Source organism: Microchirus variegatus (assembly GCF_963457635.1).
Source record: "Microchirus variegatus genome assembly, chromosome: 2".
NCBI classification, from domain to species: Eukaryota; Metazoa; Chordata; class Actinopteri; order Pleuronectiformes; family Soleidae; genus Microchirus; species Microchirus variegatus.
Genome location: NC_139803.1, coordinates 34,589,108 through 34,616,697, shown reverse-complemented (window position 1 = coordinate 34,616,697; position 27,590 = coordinate 34,589,108). Strand labels below are relative to the sequence as shown.

Genomic DNA, 27,590 nt, shown 5'->3' with positions numbered 1-27,590 from the left:
TTAATTCCTGTTTGTTTTGTTTTGAATTTACATTTACAGTCTGTCCTTCATATGTATTGAATTAAAATGTTTTATTTTCATTAAGGCTAAATTAATGGGTTTTTTTTATTATTATAATTGTAACAATAGCCTATGTTTCATCTTAATTTGATGTAGAATATTTTCCATTTTAGTCCTTCTATTAGACCCTGAGCATATGATCAAATAATGTCTCATAGATAAATGTATTATTTTGGCATCTTTTAATTCTTGAAATATGAAAACAATGAAAACAAAGATTTGGCGCATCTAAATCTGGGAATGTTGTCTGCTTTGCTTTACTAAAATAGTATTTACATTTTCTAAACAAGGACATCAGTTCACACTCATTCAATGCAAATGTATATAATTTGCACACAAACTATTTCCACAGTAGCAACTATTTTGACTAGCACTTATTATTATTTAATAAGTGAGATGATTTACTGCTGATTCTCGACCGCAAACACAGTGTACAGAAAAGAGTTTCACTTCCAGGTCACAGTTTTTAATCTATTGCATCATTCTTTAATTTATTTAAGTATTTCAAACCTTTGAGAGGTAAAAGCACACTAGTGTCACACATAAGGAGGTAAGGGTGAAAACAAAAAAAATAGCCGGGGGGGGGGGGGGGCATGGAAAAACAAATCCACAAACGCAGCTGGTGAGGGTTGAGAAATGGTCCCAGGTGCCAATGTTTCTACTGTCTACACGATCAGTGGTGGTAAATGCAGTGATGGTGGCAGAGTTCATGTCTCAGACACTGATCTTATTCCAAATCCATCTCTTTTGTTCCAGGCTTTGTCTGCTGGCTTCCCTTTGCATCTCCCTTCCCATCTGCTTTCGGGCCATTATGAGCTCCGATGTCTCGGTCGTTGGCTTCAGCTGGTTCCTCCACTGTGGGCTTAGGTCTGTTAATCACTGTGTTGCATACTCCATCCAGTTCCTGGTGAGAGTTACGGGGTAAATGTAAGCATGTCATCAGATCTCATCATTTCTATTGAAACCACTGATTGCATTTAATCACATACCTGTATTTTGGCAATGATGTCTGCTACTCTAACCACAGGATCTTGAGTTATCGTGAGTTTGTTCTGTGCGTTCATCCTGTTGTTCATCCAGCCCATGCTCTCGGTCACACACTTCTCCACAGAGCTAATTTCCTCTGCATTCAAATGGAGGTATCGCTCATCCTGGGGGGAAAGAAATGATGACATGTGTAAGACATAGTTTTATTACAAGGCAGCATATTACAAAAACGGTACTTACCTTCTGTCTATAGGAGTCTATAAACTTAATGTAGAGTTGCAGTTTCTTCCCCAGCTCCTCAAAAGCTCTCGGCCTGTCCCCGTGCTCTCTGTGCCGATCCTGAATGGGTTGACCCAACCTCTGGAAACCAGTACAGAGTTTTTGATGATGATTATTGACACTTAGATGCATTTTCTAGACCCACAAGCAAACTTAGGCCCATGTTTTTGGTGTTAAAGCATCCTTAGCCTCAGTAGAGCCAAGTATTTGATCGAGCTTCTGCTAGTAGTGTGCAAAATCTCATATGAAACATATGAAAAGTAACCTTGAGTGCATCGAGCTTCTCCTCATAGACTTGTTTGGGTTGGTCCTCCCCTTCCTCGTACAGCCAGTTCTCCGTGTCCTCCAGCATCAGTGTCACCCGATTACTGTCCTGTAATCAAGTGCCAAAAAACACGGTGCATTTATTCATCATATACGTACTAGCAGTGATTACATCAGGGTGACTAACTCGTGCACTTACATCCTCCGTGATATACTTTTCATAGATGCCACAAAGTTTGTCGCGCAGGTCGTACACATATTCCTCCACAGCATTTTTAGCATCGTTTAGCTCTTTCACCAGTTTGTCCTGTATAATCATCTGACGCTGTGATGGGGGAAAGGACACATGAAAATAAAACAAATGGTTACAATCACAAAAATAACAAAGTGTGTTGAAGTCTACACCAGGGTTCCACTTGATAAATAGATCATATACAGGTCAAATGATCTATTTTATTTTAACTAGCATGTGCCAAAAGGTTTTGAGATCTAAAACAGTCACATTTTCATTCTGTTAACTAAGTCCAGGAACATAATTTCTAGCATATGTAACAGGATATTTCTGAAAAAGCACACATTAGACCAGTTACCAGTGCAAGAATGAAATAACAATTGTAGCGCACAGCATATATCAAGCTTGAATTCCTGTTCCTGGTCAGCATTTCAATTAGACCATGACTCAGCTTTTCCCAAACACCAGCCAAACAGCACTTACTTCATACTCCACAAAGTTGTTAAGAACGTCGCTGTCGAGCTGTCGAATGGTTCTGCCTGCGATGGGCAAATCAATACTCTTCACTTTGACTTTGGTCTTGCTCCCCCCTGCTGCTGTGTCCTGCTTTTCCCCAGAAGCACCGTCCTGCATGGAGAAAACAGAACGCCAATTCCACTGTTACATCTACTGCAAAACAACTTTCCACACTGTCTGATACAAACAGGGAATCGCAGGATCCTATTATGTTATTGTCTTTATTTAAAAATGAAAATAATAATAATAAAAAAGGCCCACTGACCTTACAGCTGGAGCTGTTTTCCTCATTCTGTTGTTCCCCCTGGCTTTGGCCTTCCTGGTCCACCTGCATTTTGGTCTGAGACAACATACATTTAGATAATGTTTTATTTCAACCAGGTTACTTGTAAATAGCACATGTGATACAAATGACATAATACAAATACACAAGTATAATGCTGCGTTCCAGAGCCCATCCAAACCAGTTGGACGTGGGACTTATCCTACCTCCAACGGGAAAAAGTGCACTGGAATGCCTGTCGAAGTGGGACCTCCTACTCGCTGTCTGGGCTGATCGACCTACCCCGACTTCACCAAAATGACGTTGGAGAATAATGGCGGCTCCCATGGAGTCACATGAATAGGCTTTAAACTTATGAGTTGAGTTATTTTAGACACAACAATTTTATCACAACTTGTTTTTCATGTTATGGCGTGAAATTAGGTGTGCGGTTGTTGTTATCTGTTAGCATGAAGATATGTAGGGCTACGGTAAAAGTATACTCATGACGTTATATGTATCGCTTTTACATATACGGCTTGCTTGTTTATGTAAGTAGACTGAATTGCTGACAGTCAAAATGCCTCTTCAAACATAAATCTAAAGCGCCGTGATCGTCCATGTTTTCTAACATTCGACTTCAATTTCTGGAACGCTTTGAAGTAGGAGCTAGTACCATTCAGGTAGGATAAGTCCCACATCCCATTTGTTTGGATGGGTTCTGGAACGCAGCATAAATATGTGAATACCTGATCCTCTGCTCTGCCGTCATTCTGCACCATAGGCTCACAGTCGATTTGCATGTCCTCTCCTTCTCCCTTCTGCTTCTCGATCAGAGCCGCGCTCGACACGCTGAAGATGCCGTGGACGTTGACGCGCACTTTGACCTTGACTTTAGAACTGTCGCCGTCCGGTTGAGGAACCACGTTCTGCACTGAAAAACATCCTGGCAATGATGGAAGACAAAAACAGCATGTTAGCCCACTAACAGACAGACAGACAGACAGACAGACAGACAGAGGGGCTGTTGATGGCAAATTACGAATTGAAACCCAACCTGAGAGTGCACGCCCCTAACACGTTTATATTCACAAACAGGAGCCATCTGTACTAAGAACACTAAGTACTGTCATGGCTTTAGATCCCTAAGGGACTAAGCCACAACGGGCCACCCAGAAAAACACACATTTGCACAGGTTAACTCTCAGGCTGATATTTGGAATTAAAAGACAGATATCATCATAATGATCCATCCTAAACTCTGGAAATTATGCACAGGCTTAAGGAGCAGTAGTCAGAGTCACTTGCGGGAAAGAAACCAGTACCAATTCTTTGATCAGGGTACGGGAGATTTGCAGGGCTGCTGTAGAAGGCTTCAAGGTCAAAGGGCTCCTTCTTGTGGAAGGTGATTACTTTGGAAAATGGAGCCACGTGGTTCTTACTGAACACCTCACACTCTCTGTAAAAAAAAAATGATGTAGCAAAATAAAAAGCAAAGTCAGGCTGTAGAAGGTCCACATGATCAGCAAATACTGTATCATCAAGCGAGGTGACCTAGTTTTTCTTCTTAGTACAGGAATTACTACTGCATGAAAACACATATGTCTTTACCCCAGTCCCTCCCCGTCCGTTGGCGACTTCCAGCGAAGAGTAATAGGAAAGGGAACCACGTCGGTGATGGAGAACTCGCGCACCTTAAATGCTGGGGACAAAATTGCACACTGCACACGCGTGCAATAAGCGCACACACGTTTATTACACTGCAGTGCAAAGAAGCACACATTAGTCGCTTTAGTGTCGAGGAGTATTAATCATACCTGCAGGGCACAGCCTCGTGCTACAGCTTCGTCTGCATTGAGCGTGGTACTTATGTCTTTGCCAAAGAACTTGGCAATCCTCTCTTTGATGGCTGGCATTCTCGTTGCTCCTCCGACTACCTCTACTGCATAGATGTCATCTCGGCTCAGCTCTGCAACACAACAAGACTTAGCTGATTCTTTCATTGTATATTAAGCCACACTAGAGGATAATTGTCAACAATTCCCCCCCCCCCATCTGGCCCAATCATTGGTGTCTTCTGATTTTAGGCTGGTTTATCTGGCCAAAAACAGCATGAAAACACATGTCTTTTCGCTACAGGATAGCAGCATGACGGGTTAACATACAGGATTTTAACAACATCGTACAAACCAGTCTTCCCGATTTCAAAGTATTAAAAATGTTTTATGTCTACGACTGAACAGCTCTTGACTGGATCTTCTCAGGATCAAAAACGTTGAAAATCGGTTACAAAGTTGCTTCTGTGGTCTCCCACGTTTTTTAAAATCGTGTCAGATTTGAAAATCCTCTAGTGTGCGGCAGGCTTTACGAATAAATAAAAAATCTAATAATAAGCAAATCTGAGAAACTTACTTGATTGCTCAAGAACTGCTTTCAGTGGCATTTCGACCCTCATCAGGTATTGAGCGCATATTTCTTCAAAATGGCACCTGTAGGTTTACAAGTGAGGAAAATTAGCTGCAAAGTGAACACAAAGGATGAACGCGGACGTTTAGAAGAGAAAACTTTTCCGTACTTGTTCATCCTGCCGGAGACATCAATGTCATTCATGAGACACTCTATGTTGAGGGGCAAGTCCGAGGAGTTAGCGCTCATGAGCTTCTTCAGTTTCTCGCACTCCTGCTGGAGCTGCAGCATCGCTCTTGATTTGTCCCTCACGTTCAGCTTGTACTTGCCCTTAAACTCTTCGCAGAAGTAATCGACCAAGGCCTCGTCGAAACAGCGCCCACCGAGGTAGGGGTCAAAGGCTGTGGCGAGGACCTGACAGAGCACACAGATTAGCGTCAAGGTTGTAGACAAACTGATGGATTTAAGAGGAAAACATTGAGATGCTAACCTTGAGTTTGCCTTTGTTGAAGGCTGTGATTGAGACCTGGAGGGATGAATGTCCCATGTCCACAAACACCACATTTCTAGGACGTTCTTCTGGTGTAGGAAGGTCCTGTTTGTAGATCCCGTACGCCAAAGCCACTTTTCATAAAAGATTTTTAAAAAACAATTAAAAGTGCTGAGGTTTACGATTATGACACGTTTCCTTTTTTACGATTTAACCAAAAACACTGACCCGCAGTGGTGTCGTTGATTAGCCGTAAACAGTTCAGCCCCGCGATCTGAGTCGCGTCAAACACCGACCGTCTCTCCGCATCTGTGAAGAAACTCGGGACCTGTGTAAAGCAGAGCACAGATCAAATGTTTCACTGAGCCGCTTTGTTGAATAACGTTGACCCTCTTTCCGTCCTCCATCACTCACAGAGATGACACAGTCCACCACCGGCTTCTTCAGCGCGCTCTCCGACGTCTCCTTCAGCTTGGTGAGGAGCATCCCTGTGATCTGCTCAACCGTGAACACTTTTTCCTCATCCAGATAACGCACCTGCAAACAGGATAACGGTCAGCATCTAAGGTGAGCCATGACCGCAGAAAAACGATCACTGTCAGAAAACAAACATGCTATACCTTAATCCCTGTGTTTCCATTGGCCAGTTTATGTAAGCTGTAAGGCAGTTTGGGCTTTTCCACTTGAACAAATGGGTCATCAAATGCTCTGCCGTGGAACTTTTTGAATCCGTGGACTGTATTTTTGAAGTTTATGATAATCTGTGAAAATACGAAGATACATTTTGTCACCTCAATGAGAGACTGACTCGCGGTGAGTGAATTCTCATTCCAACAGGCAAGGTTGCTTTTATTACAGAAATGAGACGAGCTGCTTACTTGACTCTTTGCCGCATTTCCAATCATGCGGTTTTTGGAGGCCAGCGATACACAAGCCCTTGATGGAAGACATGAGGAAAATGAGGAGGGCTTACAACAGTAATAGTCCTGTAACAGACAACTGTGACGGAATGACAAATCTGAGGAAGAGCCACAAAAACTAGGACAGTGAAGTGGTACAGTTCACCTTGTAAAGTAAGCTCTCCCTGCTCAAAACATTGAGTTTCTTATTCGCACAGGCTGCAAGGATACATTTCCCACGTCACTCTTCACCTTGCAACAAAAATCATCCATCATCACTTAAAGGTGCAATGCACATTTTCTTCCCCTACGGCCTTCAAGCTTGAGTGAGAAAATATCCCAATCTGAACTCACGCATTTCTCAGTAACGTAACATAATGATAGGTATGTAGATCAATATTTAAAGGTGCCATATGTAAGAATGTGGCCAAAAACGGTTACTACACTCAAATTCAAAATACCGAGGTCTTTTGGGTTTCGTTTTCTGACGTAACTGGCAACCCGTGGTTGCGCGGCAGCTGAGACTCTACTGACTGCAATGATTGGTAGACGGCGGTAGGTGGCGCCACATGCCAAAACATGATTTCAAAACATAAACTTGATTTGCAGTCTGCAAAATGTTTTTTTTAATTCAAATATTTTGTCTGTACTGTTGTTGCTGGTGAGTTCAGTTTGTTATATGAACATTATTCCTGAGTCTCTGTGACATATAAGGAGGATTTTACGGCCAGTTGCTTTAGATTTATTACATAATGCACCTTTAAACTAACAAATTAAATTAAATTGACTTTATGCACTCTGTACTCCATGTAATCTTTTGTTTTCTTCGGTTAGACAGATATTGTGATGTATCACGCAATATGATAGTCTCGCGATATATCGATTGACTATCACAGAACCGTTGTATCGTGATATTATTGATATCACTGACCATGCGTCACGTATCATGAGGTCCCCTATAATCCCCACCCCATAATAGATAGATGTTTCTGTGCACTTAAATCTTGCAACTGTTTACAACAGAAACAAAACGACTTACAGCAAAGGTTAGGTGCTAGCTAAAGGAGAAACAGAGCTGCCACATTCATCGTTTTAGGTAAATTTGGTTTATTTGACTTTGTTTTAGTGTACTACCGAGTGCAAGTTTTAGCAAGCTTTATCATATTATATTATTTTACTGATTAAGTTGTATGTTTATTATCATTTGACAATTGTTATTGTGTGTAATGTAGTCTCGCTTGTAGTTGTGATGTGTGGCCATAAACTCTACATACGGCACATCAGTTGCATTATCTGTTATAATTTGATTATTTAATGGAAAAATTGAAAATGACATAACAATAAATACACAATCTCCTGGTTCTTCAGCAGAGCTGCTACATGCAACTTCACCAATAGATGTTGCTAAAGTCTACACACTGTACCTTTAAAAAAAAAACACACGCACACATCAGCAATTCAAATTAAACAATAGCCAGTAAGTTGTGCTAATACTTGTGCTACATTACACCCTGACTTCTTTGAGTGCAACTTTGAGGCGCAGTTGTCAGGAGAAAAGGTAAATGTTTTTGACCCAGTAATTACAGGCCTCATCATCATCATCAACATCATCATCATCCCTGTCTCCTCTGTCTGTTCCATCACTGCGTAACAAGCTCACAGACCAAACCACAAACACACCGGTGCTGCTGCTGTCAGTGTCGATACTCACGGAGTGCATCTGTCACTGTATTCATTGGCAACGGTCTCGATGCCTCCGCTCCTGGCCACAGCGATGTAACAGTTTTGGAAACCCAGGTCAATGCCGACCACTGACATGACTGACTCGTTGAGCCGCTCGTCACTTCTCCTCCCCCAAGTTCTTGCTCCGCGTCGACCGCACCTGACACCTACTGTACGAGGAGATTATTGACACAAAGATGGCCGTGGACTCTGGGGTGACACGTTAATTCAGAGTATGTGTGTGTGTACGAGGCAGCGAGCCGAGAGTGCGCGGACTGACTGAATTACTAGCTGTTATGTAACTCGAGCTGTTTATAGCAAACTCATTCAGAGTAAATCCCCGGCAGCGGTGACGATGATGATGATGATGTCCGAGGCGAAGTTGCCCGAACGTCATCCAGCGGCTCTGACAGAGTGATGCTTCTTGGTCCCGCCCCCTCGCGTCTCTGATTGGCTTCCTCGCACACACCGGCCTTTCGTGATTGGTGCGGAAACTAATCAATACCAGAAGAATCTAGAACCCGCTGGAAAAGCAGCTGACCGTAGACTGCGTAACGAACTGCACGAGCGGCACGGGTTCACTTTTGCCCTCAATTTACTCAAGATACTACGGCCGCTTGTATATGAAATGTATGTTTTATATGTGTCTTGTAAGTCTTGAATTAACTTTTCAGATACGCACAGTGTCATATTCTATCATAACTTCAAAAACTTCATAGCGAATGACGTCACATTTTCCTTTAAGGTTTAAGCTATATGGCTAATTCCATTTAGAACCGTGAAGGGCACCAGCATTGCTAGGATAGAATAGGATAAAACGGTAGATTAATTATTTTCAAAATATTTTATGCAACCTGGATTATTATTTTATTTTTTTGCAATGTCACATTTCATAAAATACCCAGTGTGCTCATAAAAATGAAGCTATAAACATTGTAGAAGTTTTATATTTTCTTTCTTTTAATATCAAACAGTTTTTGTAACATGCCTCAAAAATAGTGATTTGAACGGGTTTCAATTAGCACAAGGTGTGCGTTGGTGTGATCATTTATTTAAACAATAAAACAATACATGAAAAAAACATTGAGAACCTGTCACACTTTTTTTTTTACAATATGCATTTAAAAAAATTACATATTATTAGAAGATGTGCACCAATCAAAAAGTAGGAAGGATTAAGGAATGAGGATGAGAATGGAGGAGAACTTTGCACTCCTGGCCCTTGGATGTATTTAGTTTTCCTCCTCACTTAAACACTTGCTTCCTTGCTGAGGATACGAGGTTACTGGCTGATCCTGCATGTTGGTACGCGGACTGAAGTTCAGGGCTTGACAGCAGAAACAGGAAGTACTAGTAGTTGGACGAACAGAGCTAACCAGCTAGTTCCAGCCAGGTCGGTCATCTCGTCATTTAACTCCATAGTCAGGATGGGGCTGTTCGGCAGATCACACGATAAACCACCAAAAGACCTGGTAAGTATCGACAGACCGCTGACGAGCGTGTCACCTTCGTCCGCAGCAAAGAAAACACAGGTGCTTTTAGCTAACCTTGCTAACGTTAGCATAGCTGTTGCTGTTTTTTACGAATCGTTTAGCTCGATACAACAAGCAGTAGACTCGTCGTTATACTAACACTGCCGCGTGTAACGTGTCACGTTCGTCACTACGCCTTATAAACCGATTAGTAGATCGTACTTTAGTGTGTTCACCGGGGGGCTAGCTAGTTAGCATGCACGCTAGCATACACAGTGTAAACAAACCCTGATTTTGTTCGCTCACGCTGACTCACCGGCCACTTTATTAGGTACATACTATACTTTTACTACAGGTGTGGCACCCTGTGTGGTCTTCTGTTTCTGTGGCCCCCTCCTGTAACTCTCATGCATCATTATTTATGGAAATTTGTGTCAATTTTGAACAAATTTGTCCTCTTGATGTGGCCATCTTTTTGGCTGTTTGTGCACATGCAACAACTTTTTTTGCAACATATTAATGAATAAAAACATATTTATCATATTTTTAAGCCATTGACAAAAATAAACACTTCATAAACTATCATAAAAACATTACTGGTTAATATTATTTTCTGAAACAACTTCTGCGCTGCTTAAAACTGCCAAACATTTAGTCATTTGGGGGATTTTAACCATTTAAATGTCAGTTTGATTTCTCCATGTTACTGTTGTGTTATTTGCCATATAACAAATGGGTGGATGGAGTCTTCTTTGATGTGTATTAAGTTCTTGTCTTTGATGACTTAATAGATTATTGATCCCAATAGTGCATCAAAGTCAATATTTTGGGTAGTCGTCGACACATCCACTGAAAATCCCCCACCCACCCAACATGTGTAATAAGGAAAGTAACACTATTTAAAATCTTCAAAATAATTCAATGTTAGTTTTGCACAGGGCTAAAGTTGTGTGATTTGAGCAGAAAAAGTCCCACCGTTCCATTCTGATTCTCAGGTTGAACTTCAGCTCTTAATCCTGACCATGGTTACATGTGTAAATGCATTGAGTTGTTGCCAGCCATGTGATTTGTTTATTAGATATTTATAAATATAATATATATATATGTATATATATATATATACATATATATATATATATATAAAATATAATATCGAGGTGGACAGTACACACTTTCACTGGTAAGGTCGCATCAACACAATACTTGAATAACACGGTGTGTCATTGCAGGTCCAAGAGTGGACTCAGAAAATCAGGAAGGAAACGAGAGTGATTGACAGACAGATTCGAGGTAAGATACTGTCATCAGCATCAGACCACACCACAAAACAACTAAACATAGATAAAAACAGTGTCAATTACCTATTTGAAGTTGCTGCTGAATTATTTTATTTTACTTCTAGAAGAACGGTATTACACTTAGAGGTAGTGACTTCCTTAAGCATATATAAAAACCTCTGTATTGTTGATAACGGCAACCCTCTTTGTTTCAGATATTCAAAGGGAAGAGGAAAAAGTTAAACGATCCATCAAAGATGCAGCTAAAAAGGGCCAGAAGGACGTGTGTATTATCCTTGCCAAGGAGATGATTCAGTCAAAACGAGCCATCACAAAACTCTACGCTTCCAAAGCACACATGAACTCTGTGCTCCTCAGTATGAGGAATCAGCTTGGTGAGCTTTGGAGAGTATAGTAGCCAAGAAATTAGACAGGAGCATATTTAAATGTCATCAGCAATGAAGGAAATGTGTTTGCATGTCAGTGATGGAGACGTACTTGTGCATTTCTAGCTGTACTTCGTGTAGCTGGGGCTCTGGAGAAGAGCACAGAGGTCATGAAAGCCATGCAGAACCTTGTCAAAGTCCCTGAAATCCAGGCCACCATGAGGGAGCTGTCAAAGGAGATGATGAAGGTCAGTATTCACACTTCAATTACTTCAAGAAATGTAACTCCACAGCTGAAAAACAATATGCCGGGGAAACTTATTAAACCACGGCACCATATATGCCTATTCGTATTTCAGGCTGGCATCATTGAAGAAATGCTGGAAGACACGTTTGAGAGCATGGAAGACGGAGAAGAGATGGAGGAAGCAGCAGAGGCAGAAGTTGACAAGATCCTCTTTGAGATCACAGCAGGTAAAAGATTTGTTCAGGATCATCGCTTCTTTGTTTTAAAAAGAAGGTTTTGGTATCTAAATCATTTAAGTGTTTGAATCTGAACCGCAGCTTACATGATGCTATGAATTAGTAATGCTGTGTCTTGACTGTCTGCTTTGTCAGGTGCTCTTGGCAAAGCACCAAGCAAAGTCAACGATGCCCTGCCTGAAGTGGAGCCTGCAGGAGCCACGGCTGCCTCAGATGAGGAATCAGAGGAGGACATTGAAGAGATGCAATCCAGACTGGCAGCTCTGAGGAGCTAAGGTGATCTGTGACTGCTGTATTAATGTCAGATTGGTCACTCCATAAAGGACGCAGTTAGAATTTCGGTGCAGGGTTTACAGGGCTGAGATTACGCTTATTTCATCGTATCATTTTGGATTAACTTTCATCTTTGAAAGTTTGTTTTTTAAAAATCTCATTTGGTCTTCTAAGCCAGAGGAAAGGATGTTTTTGCTTTTTTCTTTCATCATCAGGGTGTGATCCTTTGTTAAGTCTTTACTACCCAAAGTCAAATGGAAGGTTTAAGAAAGTGTATATAATGTAAAGTAGGAAAAGCCTGCTGTGCCTACAGTGCTTCATCATATTCTTCTCCTGTCCTTAATTGTGGAATGGTAGACGTAAAGATACTTGGGTAATAATGATCCAAACAAATAATTGAAAAGCTGCTCTTGGTATTCACACGCCGCACGAGTCACATCAGAGTAAATTATTATTCAGCAGTAGTTTAAATCCCAGAATATGTTTGGGTTTACCAGTGCTTTGTCTGTATAATTTGAAACACTAATGGAGATCGGTGGATATATCTTTTGATTGTTTATTTTCTGTACAGTCAAAATGTGTCTTTTCTGTATTTGGTCAGACACAGGAAATACACTCATCAGAAAACTGCACACGTACTACCATAACCCATTCTTAGCTTGTTAAAAGTGTTGTGTCATTATTGAGTTCCTTCTCAGTGGGAAGATGCTCATGCAGAGGAAATTAAGACTTAGTGCCGAAGGGAATGTATCATGGAAGCGTCGTGTGTATACTTTTTTTTTTAATGTGAACATGGTGGGGAGATACAAATAACAGAATAAACTTTTAAGAAAAGAATTTGCCAAGAAGAACGCTGGTTTCTGCTCTCAGTATTGACCGCACTAACTCGCTCCACATTTTGTCATTGCATAAATATTTGCTCATCAGGAATGAGCTTTTTGGGAAATGGGAACAGCCCAGTCAGCAGATCAGAAACTGCACCGCACTGACAATCTAATGACATCAGTCAGGTAGATTAAACCGTTTGCTCAGCAGCTCTTAATTCAAAAGGAGTACAACTGTTGACTACAAGAACCATGGAAAATAATAAACAATAAAATGAGGTGTGGGTCAAATCAAACAGTCCTAAGCTAGTGGTTTAAATGCAACACTGTGTAGTCGGGTTTTATTGTATTTTCTAAAAGAAGGAGCATCAATGTAAATCACATAATTTGCCCAAACAAGCAAACTTCAGGAAACCCTTATTTTTCAAGCCATTCCCCGTTCTTTGCATTTGACAAAAGGATTTGATTTCCACTCGCCAACCCTGCCTCAGCAGCTTTTGTTGTTCTGTAACAAAATCTTGCCCCTGTTTTCATGCTTTGGTATGTAGGCCAGAGGCTGGCACAGAGAAGGTGCTGTTGTTATTGTGCCTGGTGTGCACAGGTAGAGCTGACCAAAGGCTGAGAATTTATAATGCCAAGCCTGGACATTTAAATTCAGAAGTTTTCCCAAATGAGAGACTTATCTGAGCAGATGACTTGAATTCATCATGTAAATGTTGTGTTTATTTTAAAGTCTTGCTCAATGTTAACTGGGTTACAACATTAAAAATCGACTTTTTAAAGAACAATGACACAATGACTATTATTTTAAAGATAAACAATGCCACGTAAGGCAGTCCTGCACTACATTATATGTCACCAAATCTGCAGATGACAGATTTAAGTAAAACCTTTTTAATAATAATCAAAATAGCTTCCAGGGCTCCTTGCTCCACATGTACATATTTCGTTAGTTTAAAAAAAAACCAAAAAAAAACCGATAACTAACTGAAACTAAATTGTGTGTTTCCAAAACTAAAACTAACTATAATGGTGCATGAAGTGGATTAAATGTGTCTCTGCCTGCTATTTTTAAAGGTTTTGCTTGAGACTGCCTTATCATTCATTCATCCATTCATTCATTCATACATAATAAAATGTTTTTAATTTGTTTTTGTGGCACATAAGGCTGTGGGTTGAGTTGGTTCATTGAAGCAAATCTCGCCTCGCGTCTTTTAATTTTGCTCACCTGTCACAGTAACTTTTGCACTTCAGTCTACTTTGTTGTTATATTTGATACAGGCATGGTTGTTCATTTGTCCTAATACAGTTTTTTAAAATTTCATCTTTTTGTCATCTCTGGGTTTTTATGACCCAATATTTATTATGAAGATAAAGATAGTCCTTTATTTGGCAGGGGGGGGGGATTTACATTGTCACAGCAGCAAAGACAGCAAAGATAATAAATAATAAACATGCATGTACAATACATACAATACAAAGATATTAACAATTTCAAAAAAAAAAAATTATATTATAGTTTCCAGAATAAACAAGGAATAAACATGAGGTGTTGTAAACTAGACTTGAAGAGCAGTGCAACACTGCCATCTATAGGTGACAGCGCGTAGTGCTCCGCTCATCACGTTGCTGTTTTTGCCTGCTGTTGCTGTTGCGTCCGGACGCAGCCGTCGCCTGGACGCTCCTGCTCCTGTCATCTGGAGGAAACTCCTCCCCGCAGACAGCGCGTCCTGTCGGTCGCCTCTCCAGCGCAATGGTCTCCTGGATAATCTCTAGACTTGTGGTGTAAGTCGTATTCTTTTGTTATTATCGTCATTATTACTGTTGTTGTTGTTGTTATGATCATGTATGTGCATGTGTTCGGTGTCAGAGTGGAACAATGGTGGTCGATGCAGGTGTTCGACGCGCTCGGCACAACAAGCTGTGCGCTTTTTACGAGCCCCCCTCCCTTGGTTTGGTGTAATGTGTAAGCAGAAGACGCAGAAGACGCGGGCGTCAGCCTCAGATTTGTCTTATTAATCTTTGACTTCCACAACACTGTGTGGATTCCTCGGGATTGTACTTTGCCATATTTACAAAGCAGGGAGCGCTGAGCTGGGCCTGTGCAGCTTTTACTCTGTGTGTGTGTTTATCAAGTGGCTTTGACAGACAAAGAGCTGACGTGTTTTTTGTGGCTGAAAAAAATCCACGATCACGCGTGAGGTGATACTCATATGAGTCAGCTCCAGAAATCAGAGGCGGTTGTTGTGTCTTTTCAGAGAGGCTTAAATGTCAGTGAAGTGTCGGCAGGAGCGGGCTGTTGATGTCCCACATTGAAAAGGGACCAAAAACAATAGGGATGGGTCAGCCTATACTCGGGTTACAAAGCAGCACTTATTCATGTAATAATGCGCGAATGAATGCACATCCGAAATCGAAATGCAATTTGAACAATAACACCGCACTAATCAAGAGTAGGTGACTGCTATTTTTAACCCTCCACAAAGTATGAATCAGCGCCATCAGGCTGGAGTGGACCAGCAGCAGGCCCAACCTCAAAATAGTGAGGCAAATAAATTTAGATGACAGGATCTTGTTACATAAATCGTATCCTTTCTGAGCTCCTGATGATTTAACACGTTTTTTTTTAAATATATATATATATAGTTTAATAGTATGTGCAGTCTCTTAAGATAAGGGTGGCTCGCAGCTGATAAGGGTTTATTTTAAGTGCCTTTTTTTAAAAACTCTTTGAGTGAGCAGGATGAGCTGGTCAGGCCTGAGCTGCATGTGCAACATGATGTGGCTTCTGTAACATGATCAGGTCACACTCTCAGCTGTTGCTCCGGCCTGTGCCACTTCAACAGGGTGCTGGGCTGTGTCTGCGAAGACACAGGTGTCTGTCAACACAGGAATAGAAATGTGCACATGCGAAGTCGTGTTGGTTCAATTCAGTTAGTTTCAATTGTTTAAGGGGGAAAAAAAGCTGCTGTGCACAGAGGCGATTCTACAGTCTGTAGGGGCCCTAGGCAAAAATTCCCAGGGGGCCCTTCCTTCCAACCAGTGTTCATCACCATTTTGTTATGAATAATCTGACATCAATGAAAAATGTATGACTTCAAAATATATATTTTTTTCAAAATGAATGAAATAACATGGAAAAACCGTAATTAAAAAGTATGTGAAAATATAAATGCTGTAAATAGCTTTTAAAAAACTATATAAACTTAACGTAAATAACTCACACTATAAAACAATATAAATATATAGAACAATAAAATACTGTAAAAAAAACACATATATAAACTGAGTAAAAAAGATATGCATTACACTGCAAATAATCCTCTTCATTTTCCAACTTGCAGAATGACAACTTCACACAGGTTAAAGTGAGGTGGGGCCCCTTTAGGGAGGTTTCCTACTGAGATGTCATTGCAAATTGTTTTTTAAGGGGGACGGGGAGGCGGCTGGTCACTGCACATTTCAGTAAAAAACAGCCCTCGGGCTCCGAGTGTCGGGGGCCCCCTATCGGCTCGGGGCCCCAAGCAGTTGCCTGCCTTACCTGTTCACAAGCAGCGCCTCTGGCTGTGCATTTACCTGGATCTCACCTGTCGGCCTGTTTTGTCGTGTCATATGTGGATTATATATAAAATGTGTATGTGTATAAAATAAACTATGGATAGAATGGATGGATGTCTTTCAGCTCATTTTAACCTGATGGTTATGGTTTTGTCTCCCAGACTCGTGTTTGGTACACTATATCCTGCTTACTCGTCGTATAAAGCTGTGAAATCGAAAGATGTGAAAGAATATGTGAGTATATACATGTTTTTTTTTTCTTCTCTAAATGTGATAAAGGTGTCGTCTTGTGTTAACAAATCTTCCACTGTCGCAGGTGAAATGGATGATGTACTGGATAATATTTGCCCTCTTCACAACCGTGGAAGTGTTTACAGACATGTTTCTTTGTTGGTAAGCGACCTTTAACACAGTTATCCTGCTGACTTTTATGGTTTTAAGACATGTTAAACATTGTAACATGGCATTAAAGTTGAGCTGCCGGTCTGTTGTGTGTCTGTTGCAGGCTTCCTTTCTACTATGAGCTGAAGATAGCTTTTGTGGTGTGGCTGTTGTCCCCGTACACGAAAGGCTCCAGTGTGCTATACAGGAAGTTTGTTCATCCCACACTTTCCTCAAAAGAAAAGGTGAAACCCCTTCCCTTTGTTGTCGTAAATCAAGGAAATGCTTAAGGGGGAAATATTCAGTCTGAGCGAAGTTAAGTCTGCATGGCTTTTTGTGACTAATTAAATTTTTTTTTGCTTTGCTACAGTCTAGGAAACAGGGAACAACAGTGCTGTTGTGCCGATTCACTTTTGCACTCAAGCTGTTTTTTTTAAAAAAAGTGTATGTTTGACAAGGGAGTGGAGTTATCTTCGGTTAGGTCACAGTTGTCTTCCTGCTCCTTCTTAAACAACACATTATTCCTGAAAAAAAAAGGATATAATGCAATCAATCAATTCAAAATGCATTTGTCAACACGGCGTCACGCGAATAACACAGTGAGAGATAATACGCTCACCGTGATTTTTTGCTTCCTTTGTTTCAGGACATTGATGACTACATCTGTCAAGCCAAGGACAAAAGCTACGATACGCTGGTTCACTATGGGAGAAGAGGGCTGAATGTTGCCGCCACAGCTGCAGTCATGGCGGCGTCGAAGGTACCGCACACTCTGGACATTTGTTTCAGTCACCTGGGGCTTTATCTTCGTAAATAATGCCGCTTTTCCACTACACGGTCCCGCCTCGGCACGGCTCGACTCTTTGTGTTTTGGCTGGTTTTCCTTTACTGCGCTCAACGTGGGGGAAGTCATCACAGCACGGCTGCGTGAAACTGCTGTGATTTAGTTTTATACGCGACACGCACAAACTAGTGACTTGTAAAGCAGTTGTTTTCGATGTACTGAATCATTAGAATCAGTTAATTAATTAAGATTCGTTCACTACTTCGCTCGCGATCGCAGGCTTTCAGCAGTGCTGTCACTAAATACACCATACTTAAATTAAATATTGAGATTTCCGTGCTAAATGTTAGAGATTAATGCATGCTTTCAGGCTTTTAACTCATCTACAGTTCAGCATTGTTCGGTTTGATTCCCGAGTCAGATGTCGTGCTCATGCCTCTTCCAGTGACGACACTCACTGACCAATCAGTGGCCGGCAGTCTGACGACGTCACGCATACTTTCGGCTCAGCTCTCTTGGAATCTCACCAGAGCAGGTGCTAAAAAAAAGTACCAGGTACTATCGCTAATGGAAAAGCACTATAGCCATGCCGTGCCGAGGCGAGCCATGTCGCCCCGGGGACCATGTTGTGGAAAAGACGCATAACAAGAGTTTCAAGCCTGTAATTCGGTTTACTTTCTATACAATCTGTTGATGTTGACATTTAAATAAAGATGTGTTGTTGTCTTTTTGTCCGTGTCTAAGGGCCAAGGAGTCCTTTCAGACAGACTGAGGAGTTTCAGCATGCAGGATCTGTCTTCCTTCCAGTCTGACACGGATAACAGCGGCTCTGGCACGACACAGCCCACAGCAGCAGCAGCAGCAGCAGCAGCAGCAGCAGGAGGAGGAGGAGGAGGAGGAGGAGGAGGACAACATCGAACCAGATCTATGATGCGTAGCAAGTCAGAAAGCTACAGCAAAGGTAAGGAGAGTGAGCTGCTCTCATCACAAGAGCATGGATAAGACTAGAGTTGTTTGGTACATGACTGATGAACCTAAGGCATCTCTGAAAGCCATGTTTTATTGCGTTTATCATCTGATTTAATAGTGGAACACCACAATGAGATGGATTATTGTTCCATAAGATCTGTTTTGTCTCCCCTGATGATAGCTTAAGGCCGAAACACATCATTACATGTGTATTTTTAAAAGGTCAATTTGAATTTTTGACGTACAGAAACATTATGAACACACTTAACAAGGCCAAAAAAAATAAATGACTCACAGTGCCATTGGTGTTATTCATCTCTCAAAGCACAGTGATGGCTGCTTTTCAAACACACATCTAAGCTGCTCCTTCATTAAAGTCACTTTAAAGACTTTTGTTTCCATGTTTCCATCCCTCATATTAAGTTGATTTAAAATGATTTGACCATTCAGCGCAGTGTCACTATCTTGTAAGAGCAGGCTCTGTTTGCTCTGGGTCGGACCAGATTATCACGCATATCTTTGTCTTCCTGTTCATCATGACATATATTGTTCAGTACCTCTTCGTCCCTGCGTGGCCTCCCAACCTTTATCCCCCTGCTTTCCTGTTTGGAGACGACGGCGAGGCCTCGCGGCGCTGCCAGACTTAACTAACCCATCCTGTGATAAAGCTCACATGTTGCTGCGGGGACTTGTTCCTCCTTTAACATCACGTGGACACAGTTGTTGTTTGTCTCGGATAGATGGTGAAAATTACTCCATAGTAGATTAAACTAGAGATATATCTGTGTATTTAAAGTAGTATTAAGTGTTGCACACTTAAAGATAAGATAGACCTGTATTAGACCAGTTTTATTTTCCCATCTGTGGATGTACAATATAGAAAAATATCGACAATAATACTATAAAAAGGTAACACAAATAGGTAAAATAGGTGCATGTGTGCATTTGCTGGGGGACTATTTTCAGATGTAGATTAATCAAGTGGCAACTGGCTGAAACATGATTCATGACACCCTCCCCCTTTAGAAGCCTCCAGAATCAGGAGTTGGCTGCTGGACTCATGTTGACGTTCAGAGGAGTTACCTGCAGCCAGGCTCCATTATTATTGGACGAGTTCACCTGTCAATCACACTGTGATCCAATCCACTCATATGTGCTGTGCCTTATGGTCTGTTTTCCTCTGAATGGGAACATTATTTTGAAAATTGACATTGTGTGCTATTGTTGAAGACCTGAAACTAGTGGTTCAGACTATTAAGTGTTTACTAATGTTAAATAAAGTGAGAAATGGTGGCTATTCAATACGGTCACTTCCTGTCTGACTTGAGGAAACCGGAATGGATTGTTTAAGTCTATGAAATTCATACAGTGTTGATCTATAATCGTGGATCTAGTCTTCTGGTTTGCCAGTTGAAGCTAATCAGGAAGTGCTGTTGTATCTCTCTTCATGTTATGTTGTGGTATTTGATGTTTAAATGAGACTCTAAATGCCTCGAAACCAAATTGATCCTCGGGGGAATAATAAAGACACCTTGAATCTTTGAAGAATATATTGACTAGCCACCAGGGGGCGACTCTGCAGGTTGTAAAAACATAACTGTCTGAAAAAATGAAATTCTCACTTGATTTCAATTAACATTTTCTGGAGGAGTTAATGTCAGTGTTGTAAACTTGCTTCCCATTTAGAGGAAAAGAGACAATAAAGCACAGCACGAATGAGTGTGATTGACAGCTGGTGTCACAGCGTCAGCTTTAAAATGGGTCCAGTTTTATCACAGTGAAGGAATGCTGCTCATTGATTTTTTTTTTAATCATGTTGTGACACTAATGGGTCTCTATTATGTCACAGAAATCATCATATTCTCCATAAGATAGAATAAAAAAGATGCAATATTTAAACAAATAATCTGCTTTTTAACATATATTATGTGTTGGCTTTGTGCTGTTGCTTTGCATTACATATAAAAAATGTCACATAATTCTGCACAGAACAGGGAGCCATGAGAGCAGCTTTGTCGTGCTTTGTTTGTGCTAACACAAAAACAATTGTTTCTGCCTATGGTGCTCTGTGGTCGTGCTTTAAACTTTCCTAATTCATTGACCAAAATCAATTACACATAAAAAATGCATTTGGCTGATGATCAGAGTCAGGATTAATTGTGCAAGCTGCTCATCCCTTCCACCGACCCCTTTTTTCTCATGGTGCAGGACAGGATTTTGACATAGCTGAGTTTGAGGTGTTGGGGTTAGACCAGTGGGACTCCAAGGAGTCGCTGTCCCAGACCGTTTCACCCTCCGAGTCCGAGTCGGCACCAATTACGCCCTATCTGACACCGGCGTCCACACCCTCTCCACCACCTCCCACTCCACCGGTGACGGAGCGGTCTGAGGGGGTGGGGAAAGAGGGGCGGGCCGCCATGAGCTCTCCACAGCTCAGGCTGATTAAGAGGAAAGCTCCTGAGGTACACACCGCCCTCTTCAGAGTGGCTGCACAGCTGCTGCCTGATTCTAACTGCCCCCCCCCCCCCTCCCCTTGAGAGTGACGCACTGATTCTTTCATTCTCACGCCTGTGTGGCTAAATACATCACCGTGGATCAGCTGCACTCATGCAAATGTGGAGAGTCCCGTGTGCTGCTCACAGAGGTTTTTCTGCACTGAAGAAGCTGAATCGTGCACTAACTGTGGTGGAATTTTGTGTTTTTGTGTGTGATTTTTTTTTGAAACGACTCACTTTGTCTTTTGCGAGTGTGGCATGGGGGAAAGGTGTCCAAAACACGGCTGGTTTTCCACGTCAATTCAACACACGCTTGAGCACTGCATCCAGATATAAGTCCCTTATGTCAGTGTGACAGACATTAAAGCAACAAAGCTTCTACTCAGCGCTGCACGTGAATATTAATACATCCTTTGTGGCCTGAGGCTGAGCACTACACAGCCATGCTTTGGAAATCAGAAAGTATTGAGACATGTGTGGACATGTATAGTTGGTTTGGGGTAGACGGACCCGAAAAGGAGTTGGCAGAAGTATACATTTACATGCATCTACCCTCATTCCTATTACACACAACTACATGTATAAATGACTTTATCCCCATCACCAAATATTTACATATTTACAGTGTTTTATACAGAGTTCTTAATGTAACACGACCGTTTCCATTACTGTCCTGGATTAAACTGCTGTTCTTCATCTTTATGTGTATTTAAAATGTCTATGTTGTATATTCTCTAACTGATTTATGTGTTTAACTCTGCTTTAATTCATCTCTTAGACTGTTCCATAATTTAAATTAACCCTTTTTACACTGCGTTGTTAAGTTTAGTTTCCCTCTTCAGTGATATCCATCCCCCTTGTCTCTCTGAAAACAATGCCTTTATTTTGAAATGAATTCCAGAATAATAATGTGTGTGCATTATTATAAGCTGACTAAACACCACCTCTCTCTCTCTCTCTCTGCTTTCCTCCTCCTCCCCTTTCCCTTCCAGCCTCCTCTTAGAGTCTTAAGGCCTCTCACGAGATCCAGGAGCGCTCTCTCTTCGAACAATGAAGCCATGTGAAACTGTCCTCAAACATAATCCAGCTGCCTTTGCTGCAAGAAGTAAAAAAAAAAAAAGAGAAAAATACTGAATGGCCAAAAGCTACATGACTGAAGCAGCCCTGCTTTGGAATAAGGTATTACCAAAGTGACCTACGATGCCCCTTCTCTCTCTCTCTATAGTAAAGTGTATAGCGCGTGGCTCATGATAGAGGTTTTTGTGAGACCCAGTAGGGAAACGTGAGTGAATGAGCTCCATGCTGATAGACACTTTAAGTTTGTGGCTTCCTGAATATGTATTTATGTACAGTTTGAGTGAACGTCGTTTCTCTGATTTGATCATTTTTTATATATATATATATCAGGTTTGGGACGGACAACTGCATGTGTCTCCCCCCCGGTCATTGTTAGTCCACAGAATGTGCTGTCACTGAGTCCTGCAGCTGGTGTTAGAGAATCACATGGTCACACCCCACAGAATGTGTTACAAGCCAAGGATCAAGTCATCTTTTTTTCTTTTTTTCTTTTTTTTTTAACTTTCAGTTATGTTCTACTCTCGCTGTTTCTGGAGATTCCTCCAAACGACAACAATTTACTTTGTGAAAAGTCGGTCAGGCAGCAGTTGCTGTTATTTACCTCAATTTTAAAGCCTTACAGAAAAAGACTTCATGTCCTCGTTCTCGTCAAAACAATCATGTTTGCACTATGTTTAGAAATATAAATTACTGCCCTCAATACTACAAAAAAGTTATCATATTTAAGTGGATGATTATCATTAGCAATTTCAGCATTATTATTATTATTATTATTATTATTATTATTAGTTAGTTCCTTTGTGGTGAATAAACATTTGTGTTATAGGTATTTACATAAGATAAGTCATCTTTATTTCTCGAGAACCAAAGTGCTTTACAGATGTAAAGGCACAGCAACATAAAAGGTATCAGAAAAATAGTGACATTAAAAAAGCAAAATGGTAAAAACTACACAGAAGTGTCCGGATTGACTATATTTATCCTGAAGTGAGGGCTCAGGAAGTGATTTAAGGCAGATTTAATATCCATAAATTTCACATATAAAAGAAAGAGATGTTTTCTGAGTGACGCCAAATGTTTTTTGACAATCTTCGGGTTAGTTTCTTTAAAACAAACACCTTGTCATGTGTTTTTAAAGTAAAATAGGATCCTCTCCCTTAATGCTGTAGCATAAAATAAATAGAATCGATATTCACTTTATGTAATCTATGTAATTATGGTTATTATTGTTTTTATTTCTATGGTTGCAATCACTGTGTAGTGTTCTGTTAACTGAGCGACACTAAACCCAATGATCCTCACTAGAGAGAGAGAGACTCTGGCTGCAGCAGGTTTACAATATTACGTTCTATGATTCTGTTTTCATCTTGTACTTAATTACACTGAGCCCACGACGCCACCTTTGACACAAGCTATAACTGTGTCTGTTTTAAATGGATTCATGCAGTCGACTTTCCCAGCGCTGTATCCGTGTCATTTCCGGTGCGTTGAAGTTTGAAACAAGAGCTTCTCAGGTACAGCCGTTCTGTTTACACGTCGTTCACTCTGTCGTCTTTCTTTTACATAACTTGTATTTCAGCTTCTGTAGTATCCGTGCTCGTGTCGGGAGATGATTTTTTTTTTTCTTCCATTAAAACTCATGCAAAGTAAAACTGAAATATAAGATCATTATAAGACTTGTGTACTTGTGCGTAGACGGGCGAGCTCATCGTTGCATGTTTGTTCATTTGTATGAAAATGGAATTTCTTATGTAATTTAAGTGTGAATCTGTTTAGCAAAAACATTTACACAAAATCATCTTTTGTCATTTTCAACAGAAAGAGAGTGAAATGACAAAGTTGGCAAAGTCTTATTTACTGTCAAGTAAGCCACTGTGACTTCAGTCATGAAGTGACACTTTAAGTTTTCCTCAGCAGTTCTGTTCTGGCAGGCCAGAATGTCATTATACGACTTATATTTAAACTCGACTGCGAAATATAAACTAACAATGGCAGTGATGTGTGTAAAAAAAAACAACAACAATGTATCCAAAACTGTTCATGATCAAATATTTGTGGACGATGCCATTTTTTTTCTTGAATAAAAAATGATAAATAAAGAAAGAAAACGCCACATGTATCCCAAATAAAAGACGGTTACTTAAAAAACTGTATATGAAAGGACAGAAGTAGCCAGTTGTTTTTTGTCATCTAAAAAGGAGAAATGCCGAGGTAATAAAGAATGTGAACTCTAATTCATAAAGAAAAGTATATACAGTGCTGAGTCAATTTATTAGACCACATGTCATTAACATTAGAAAATACAACTTGTTTAAAACTAAAAATAACAAACTGAATTCACCATTTTATAGCCACATTTGAGCTGGCTCACTGAGCTTCTCTGAGAAATTAATCATTCAACCACTAAAACTATTTTTTCTTTTCCAGGAATGTAAGTAACTATAATTTGACATGTTATGGGTGGTGTTCTAATACATTTGTTAAGCACTGTATATTAAATGTTGAACTTGTATGTCTTTTCATTTTGTAGTAAAAAAAGAAAAGAAGAGAAAAATCAGAGACATTTGATTTTATTGTGTATGTTACAGCATTACATTATATTCTAACAAAACAAGACGCCTGTGCTTAAATTAGACTTCGAGGTTGACCCGGTCGTGGTACTTCAGGTACGGATCATTGAGATACCAGTTCCTCCTCTTCCAAAAAGACGTTGTCATTTTATTCATAAGCTTGCTCTGCGTTTTGTTACAGAACACGATCTCCCTCAGGCGATTTCTCCTGGCAGGAGATTTCTTCCACAGCTTCTTCTTGTGTCCAGCCTATGTGGAAAAAAACAAAAAAAACAGATGGTTGAAATATTGCATCGAAGAGTCCAGTGATTATAGTGGTCAACAGTCATACAAACATACTTTGCTTCTGATCCAAAGTCCACAGTGCAGCCTCATGAACCTCTGCGTGACCGATTTTACCGATTTCCTTTTTCCCTTCCTCAGGCTGTAGTACGTCAGACTCCTGCTCGACTGTAGAGTCAGACAGGGAACAAGAGCCGACACCCTGCAACAACACAGAGACACATAGCCGTCTTCTTTTTTTTCTAAACACCCAACGATCCCAAACATCAGAACAGAATAGAGGACAGTTTAAAACACTGCCGTGAGAAGCTGTTTCCTGTGTTAAATAAATGGGGTTGTTCTGGGTGAAAACTATTATGAAAGGACAATCAGGGTTCAGATTAGGGCTAAAACAATTAATGGATTAATAAATCACCACCTACTTTGACAACAGCCTAATCAGTTTTCGTGAGATGTTTTATAACTAATAAGTTCTAAGTAATAATGTTTTTTATTTTGTTTGCTTATCTACAACCATATTGAGTGTCTTTAGTATCTAAGGCAGATCAGGGAAGCAGTCTGTTGTGGCAACGCCAGAAGCCGCAGCTTTTCGATTTAGCTCCTCCACGTCAAGGAGGTAGTTTGGGTATCAGGGTTATGATGCCTTCTGGAAGCCTCCCTGAGGAGGTGTTTCCAACAGGTTCTTCTGGGAGGAGATCTTGGGGCTGACCCAGTACACGTTGGAGGGATTATATCCCTCAGCTAGCCTGGGAACACCTTCACCTTGGGATCCCCTACAGAGGAGCTGACGGAAGTGGCGACCCGAAACCAAATAAGTGGAAGACTACGACAACTTTCAAGGAGTTCTATGGTGATTATATTATAATATTAGAATTTCCATCACACTCTTACTTGTTTTCTTTAATTAATGTGTTTTATCTCCTAAACATTTTAATGCTTGTAAATAATAAAAATAAAAGGGGCTGGATTCATTTTAAAGCCTGTTAATACAGCACTTTAATTAGATTTACTTTCTTACTTAAACGTCTGATTTGCTTACTCTTAACCACCCGTTTTGGCCTGAAGTTAATGAGAGACTGTGCTTTCTTCATGTTCGATAATAGTTTTTGTTTGAGTGAATTTAATGGGTTTGTTATGTTTATAGCTACGTCTTTACCTTTGTAGGATGCTGCACCGCGGTGTCAAACACCCTGCAGCCCGCAGAGGAGCGCGGACAGCGGCTGCGGCGGAGCTCCACAGACACGGAGGAGGAGGAGGAGGCTGGAGGAGGCTGGAGAGCTGACGGAGCTGCGGTGTCCCCGCACGCAGAGCCGCAGAGAGCGGCCTGAGCAGCGCTGACACATGAAGGACAACGCCAAGTGAGAAACATGCATCACATACAGTTCAGCTAAAGTCTTCATTTTACCTGCACAACATACGTGTTCGGTAAATTAAAAACACCGAATTCCTATTATTTACTGACGCAGAGGAACTATTTAGAGAGTGAAATATAACAGTATTAACATGTAAAATTGTTTATACTCACAGGGCAACCTTTTCGCCAGGGTGGCGGCCATGTTTTCCTGTTGAACTAAGTACGGCGGCCTGTAAGAACAAACTCTTCTTTTCTACGAATGGGTTGATTGGCGGCTTAGATGGACAATACTGCCACTTACTGGACTGGAGTAAAAACGAATGGTTATATTAACCATAATGGGTATTATAATTATACGTTAGCTTTATTTGTAAACCACCTCTACAAAAACAGTTGCACAGCAAATTTGAACTTTATAATAAAATACAAAGCATAGCAATGAGACCAAAAAAAAAAAATCCTATTCATGGTTAATATTCAATGGAATTGTTTTTTTTTTTAATCATCATAAAAGTACTTAATGTTGTCATTATTTTCTTGGACAATAATATATCAAATCCCTGAGTTCTGTGATTTTTGATTATTAGCATACAGTATATCAATGAATGGAACGTCAACATTTTATTTGATTTATATAAGGGAAATTAGGCAAAAACAATATGATTCCTGTAACAACACATGTAAACTAATAGCAATAAAATAAACCATTAAATTGATACTTTTAACCTCTAATGACGTCATTATACTTTTCCGTTTACTGTATTCACTATCGTTGGTTTTGCCTTTTATTTATAGTTCGAATTTCATATATTTATGTTTTTGTTGTTATGTTTTGTGATTTGCAGTAGTGCTTAATTTGCATTTGTGTTTTGTTTGGTTTTTGTTGGTGTTTTCGTCCTAATTTGTGGTGGTGATTTGCACGTCAGGACCACCGTAGAAATGTCTACGTGGAACACAAAGAAATATATGTAATTCGAACTATAAATAAAAGGCAAAACCAAGGATAGTGAATACAGTAAACTGAAAAGTATAATGATGTCATTAAAGGTTAAAATGATCAATTTAATTGCTATTAGTTTATGTGTTGTTTTTGCCTGATTTCCCTTATATAAATCAAATCAAATGTTGATTTTCCATTCACTGATATACTGTATGCTATTAATCAAAAATCATAGAACTTACGTCACTTCCGTTATACTTCCAACATGCCACAGACAGAATTTTCGCTGTAACACCCTCTTCTGCCCATTATTGTACATACACTGTATCAGCACAACGAAGTTTGTTT

At 40.4% G+C, this 27,590-nt stretch overlaps 4 protein-coding genes across 4 annotated transcripts; 2 read left to right on the top strand and 2 right to left on the bottom strand.

Annotated features, from left to right (window-relative positions):
• Positions 1-787: 787 nt before the first annotated feature.
• On the bottom strand, positions 788-8,213 carry hspa4l (heat shock protein 4 like; the record flags this gene model as incomplete). Its single annotated transcript, XM_083906823.1, has 19 exons — positions 788-964; positions 1,050-1,211; positions 1,288-1,407; positions 1,592-1,699; positions 1,790-1,915; positions 2,306-2,449; positions 2,604-2,678; positions 3,350-3,546; positions 3,926-4,059; positions 4,212-4,321; positions 4,418-4,569; positions 5,013-5,089; positions 5,176-5,420; positions 5,497-5,630; positions 5,725-5,824; positions 5,911-6,033; positions 6,117-6,257; positions 6,375-6,432; positions 8,107-8,213. 19 exons carry the CDS (start codon positions 8,211-8,213, stop codon positions 788-790), a joined length of 2,490 nt encoding a protein of 829 aa, XP_083762949.1.
• Positions 8,214-9,447: 1,234 nt separating this feature from the next.
• Positions 9,448-13,956, top strand: chmp3 (charged multivesicular body protein 3). The gene is made up of 6 exons (XM_083909923.1): positions 9,448-9,589; positions 10,819-10,879; positions 11,082-11,261; positions 11,379-11,500; positions 11,612-11,726; positions 11,871-13,956. The coding sequence occupies exons 1-6, from the start codon at positions 9,545-9,547 to the stop codon at positions 12,008-12,010; spliced, it is 663 nt and encodes a 220-aa protein (XP_083766049.1). The 5' UTR covers positions 9,448-9,544; the 3' UTR covers positions 12,011-13,956.
• A 540-nt stretch (positions 13,957-14,496) lies between these two features.
• Positions 14,497-24,554, top strand: reep1 (receptor accessory protein 1). The gene is made up of 8 exons (XM_083909921.1): positions 14,497-14,617; positions 16,552-16,624; positions 16,707-16,783; positions 16,896-17,016; positions 17,418-17,531; positions 18,300-18,516; positions 20,733-20,986; positions 22,012-24,554. Exons 1-8 carry the CDS (start codon positions 14,586-14,588, stop codon positions 22,081-22,083), a joined length of 960 nt encoding a protein of 319 aa, XP_083766047.1. The 5' UTR covers positions 14,497-14,585; the 3' UTR covers positions 22,084-24,554.
• Positions 24,555-24,670: 116 nt separating this feature from the next.
• On the bottom strand, positions 24,671-26,521 carry mrpl35 (mitochondrial ribosomal protein L35). The gene is made up of 4 exons (XM_083909961.1): positions 26,474-26,521; positions 26,105-26,282; positions 25,006-25,150; positions 24,671-24,915 (listed from the first exon to the last, which is right to left on the bottom strand). The coding sequence occupies exons 1-4, from the start codon at positions 26,502-26,504 to the stop codon at positions 24,727-24,729; spliced, it is 543 nt and encodes a 180-aa protein (XP_083766087.1). The 5' UTR covers positions 26,505-26,521; the 3' UTR covers positions 24,671-24,726.
• Between the last annotated feature and the right edge of the window lie 1,069 nt (positions 26,522-27,590).

Coding starts and splice junctions, on each gene's coding strand:
- reep1 (XM_083909921.1), top strand. CDS start 14,586: ATGGTCTCCTGGATAATCTCTAGACTTGTGGT. Junction 16,625..16,706: donor CGAAAGATGTGAAAGAATAT/GTGAGTATATAC, acceptor CCACTGTCGCAG/GTGAAATGGATGATGTACTG. Junction 17,532..18,299: donor CAGTCATGGCGGCGTCGAAG/GTACCGCACACT, acceptor TCCGTGTCTAAG/GGCCAAGGAGTCCTTTCAGA.
- chmp3 (XM_083909923.1), top strand. CDS start 9,545: ATGGGGCTGTTCGGCAGATCACACGATAAACCACCAAAAGACCTG. Junction 9,590..10,818: donor ATAAACCACCAAAAGACCTG/GTAAGTATCGAC, acceptor GTGTCATTGCAG/GTCCAAGAGTGGACTCAGAA. Junction 11,262..11,378: donor CAGTATGAGGAATCAGCTTG/GTGAGCTTTGGA, acceptor GTGCATTTCTAG/CTGTACTTCGTGTAGCTGGG.
- mrpl35 (XM_083909961.1), bottom strand. CDS start 26,504: ATGGCCGCCACCCTGGCGAAAAGGTTGCCCT. Junction 26,283..26,473: donor CCTGGCGAAAAGGTTGCCCT/GTGAGTATAAAC, acceptor TTCATGTGTCAG/CGCTGCTCAGGCCGCTCTCT. Junction 24,916..25,005: donor GACTTTGGATCAGAAGCAAA/GTATGTTTGTAT, acceptor TTTTCCACATAG/GCTGGACACAAGAAGAAGCT.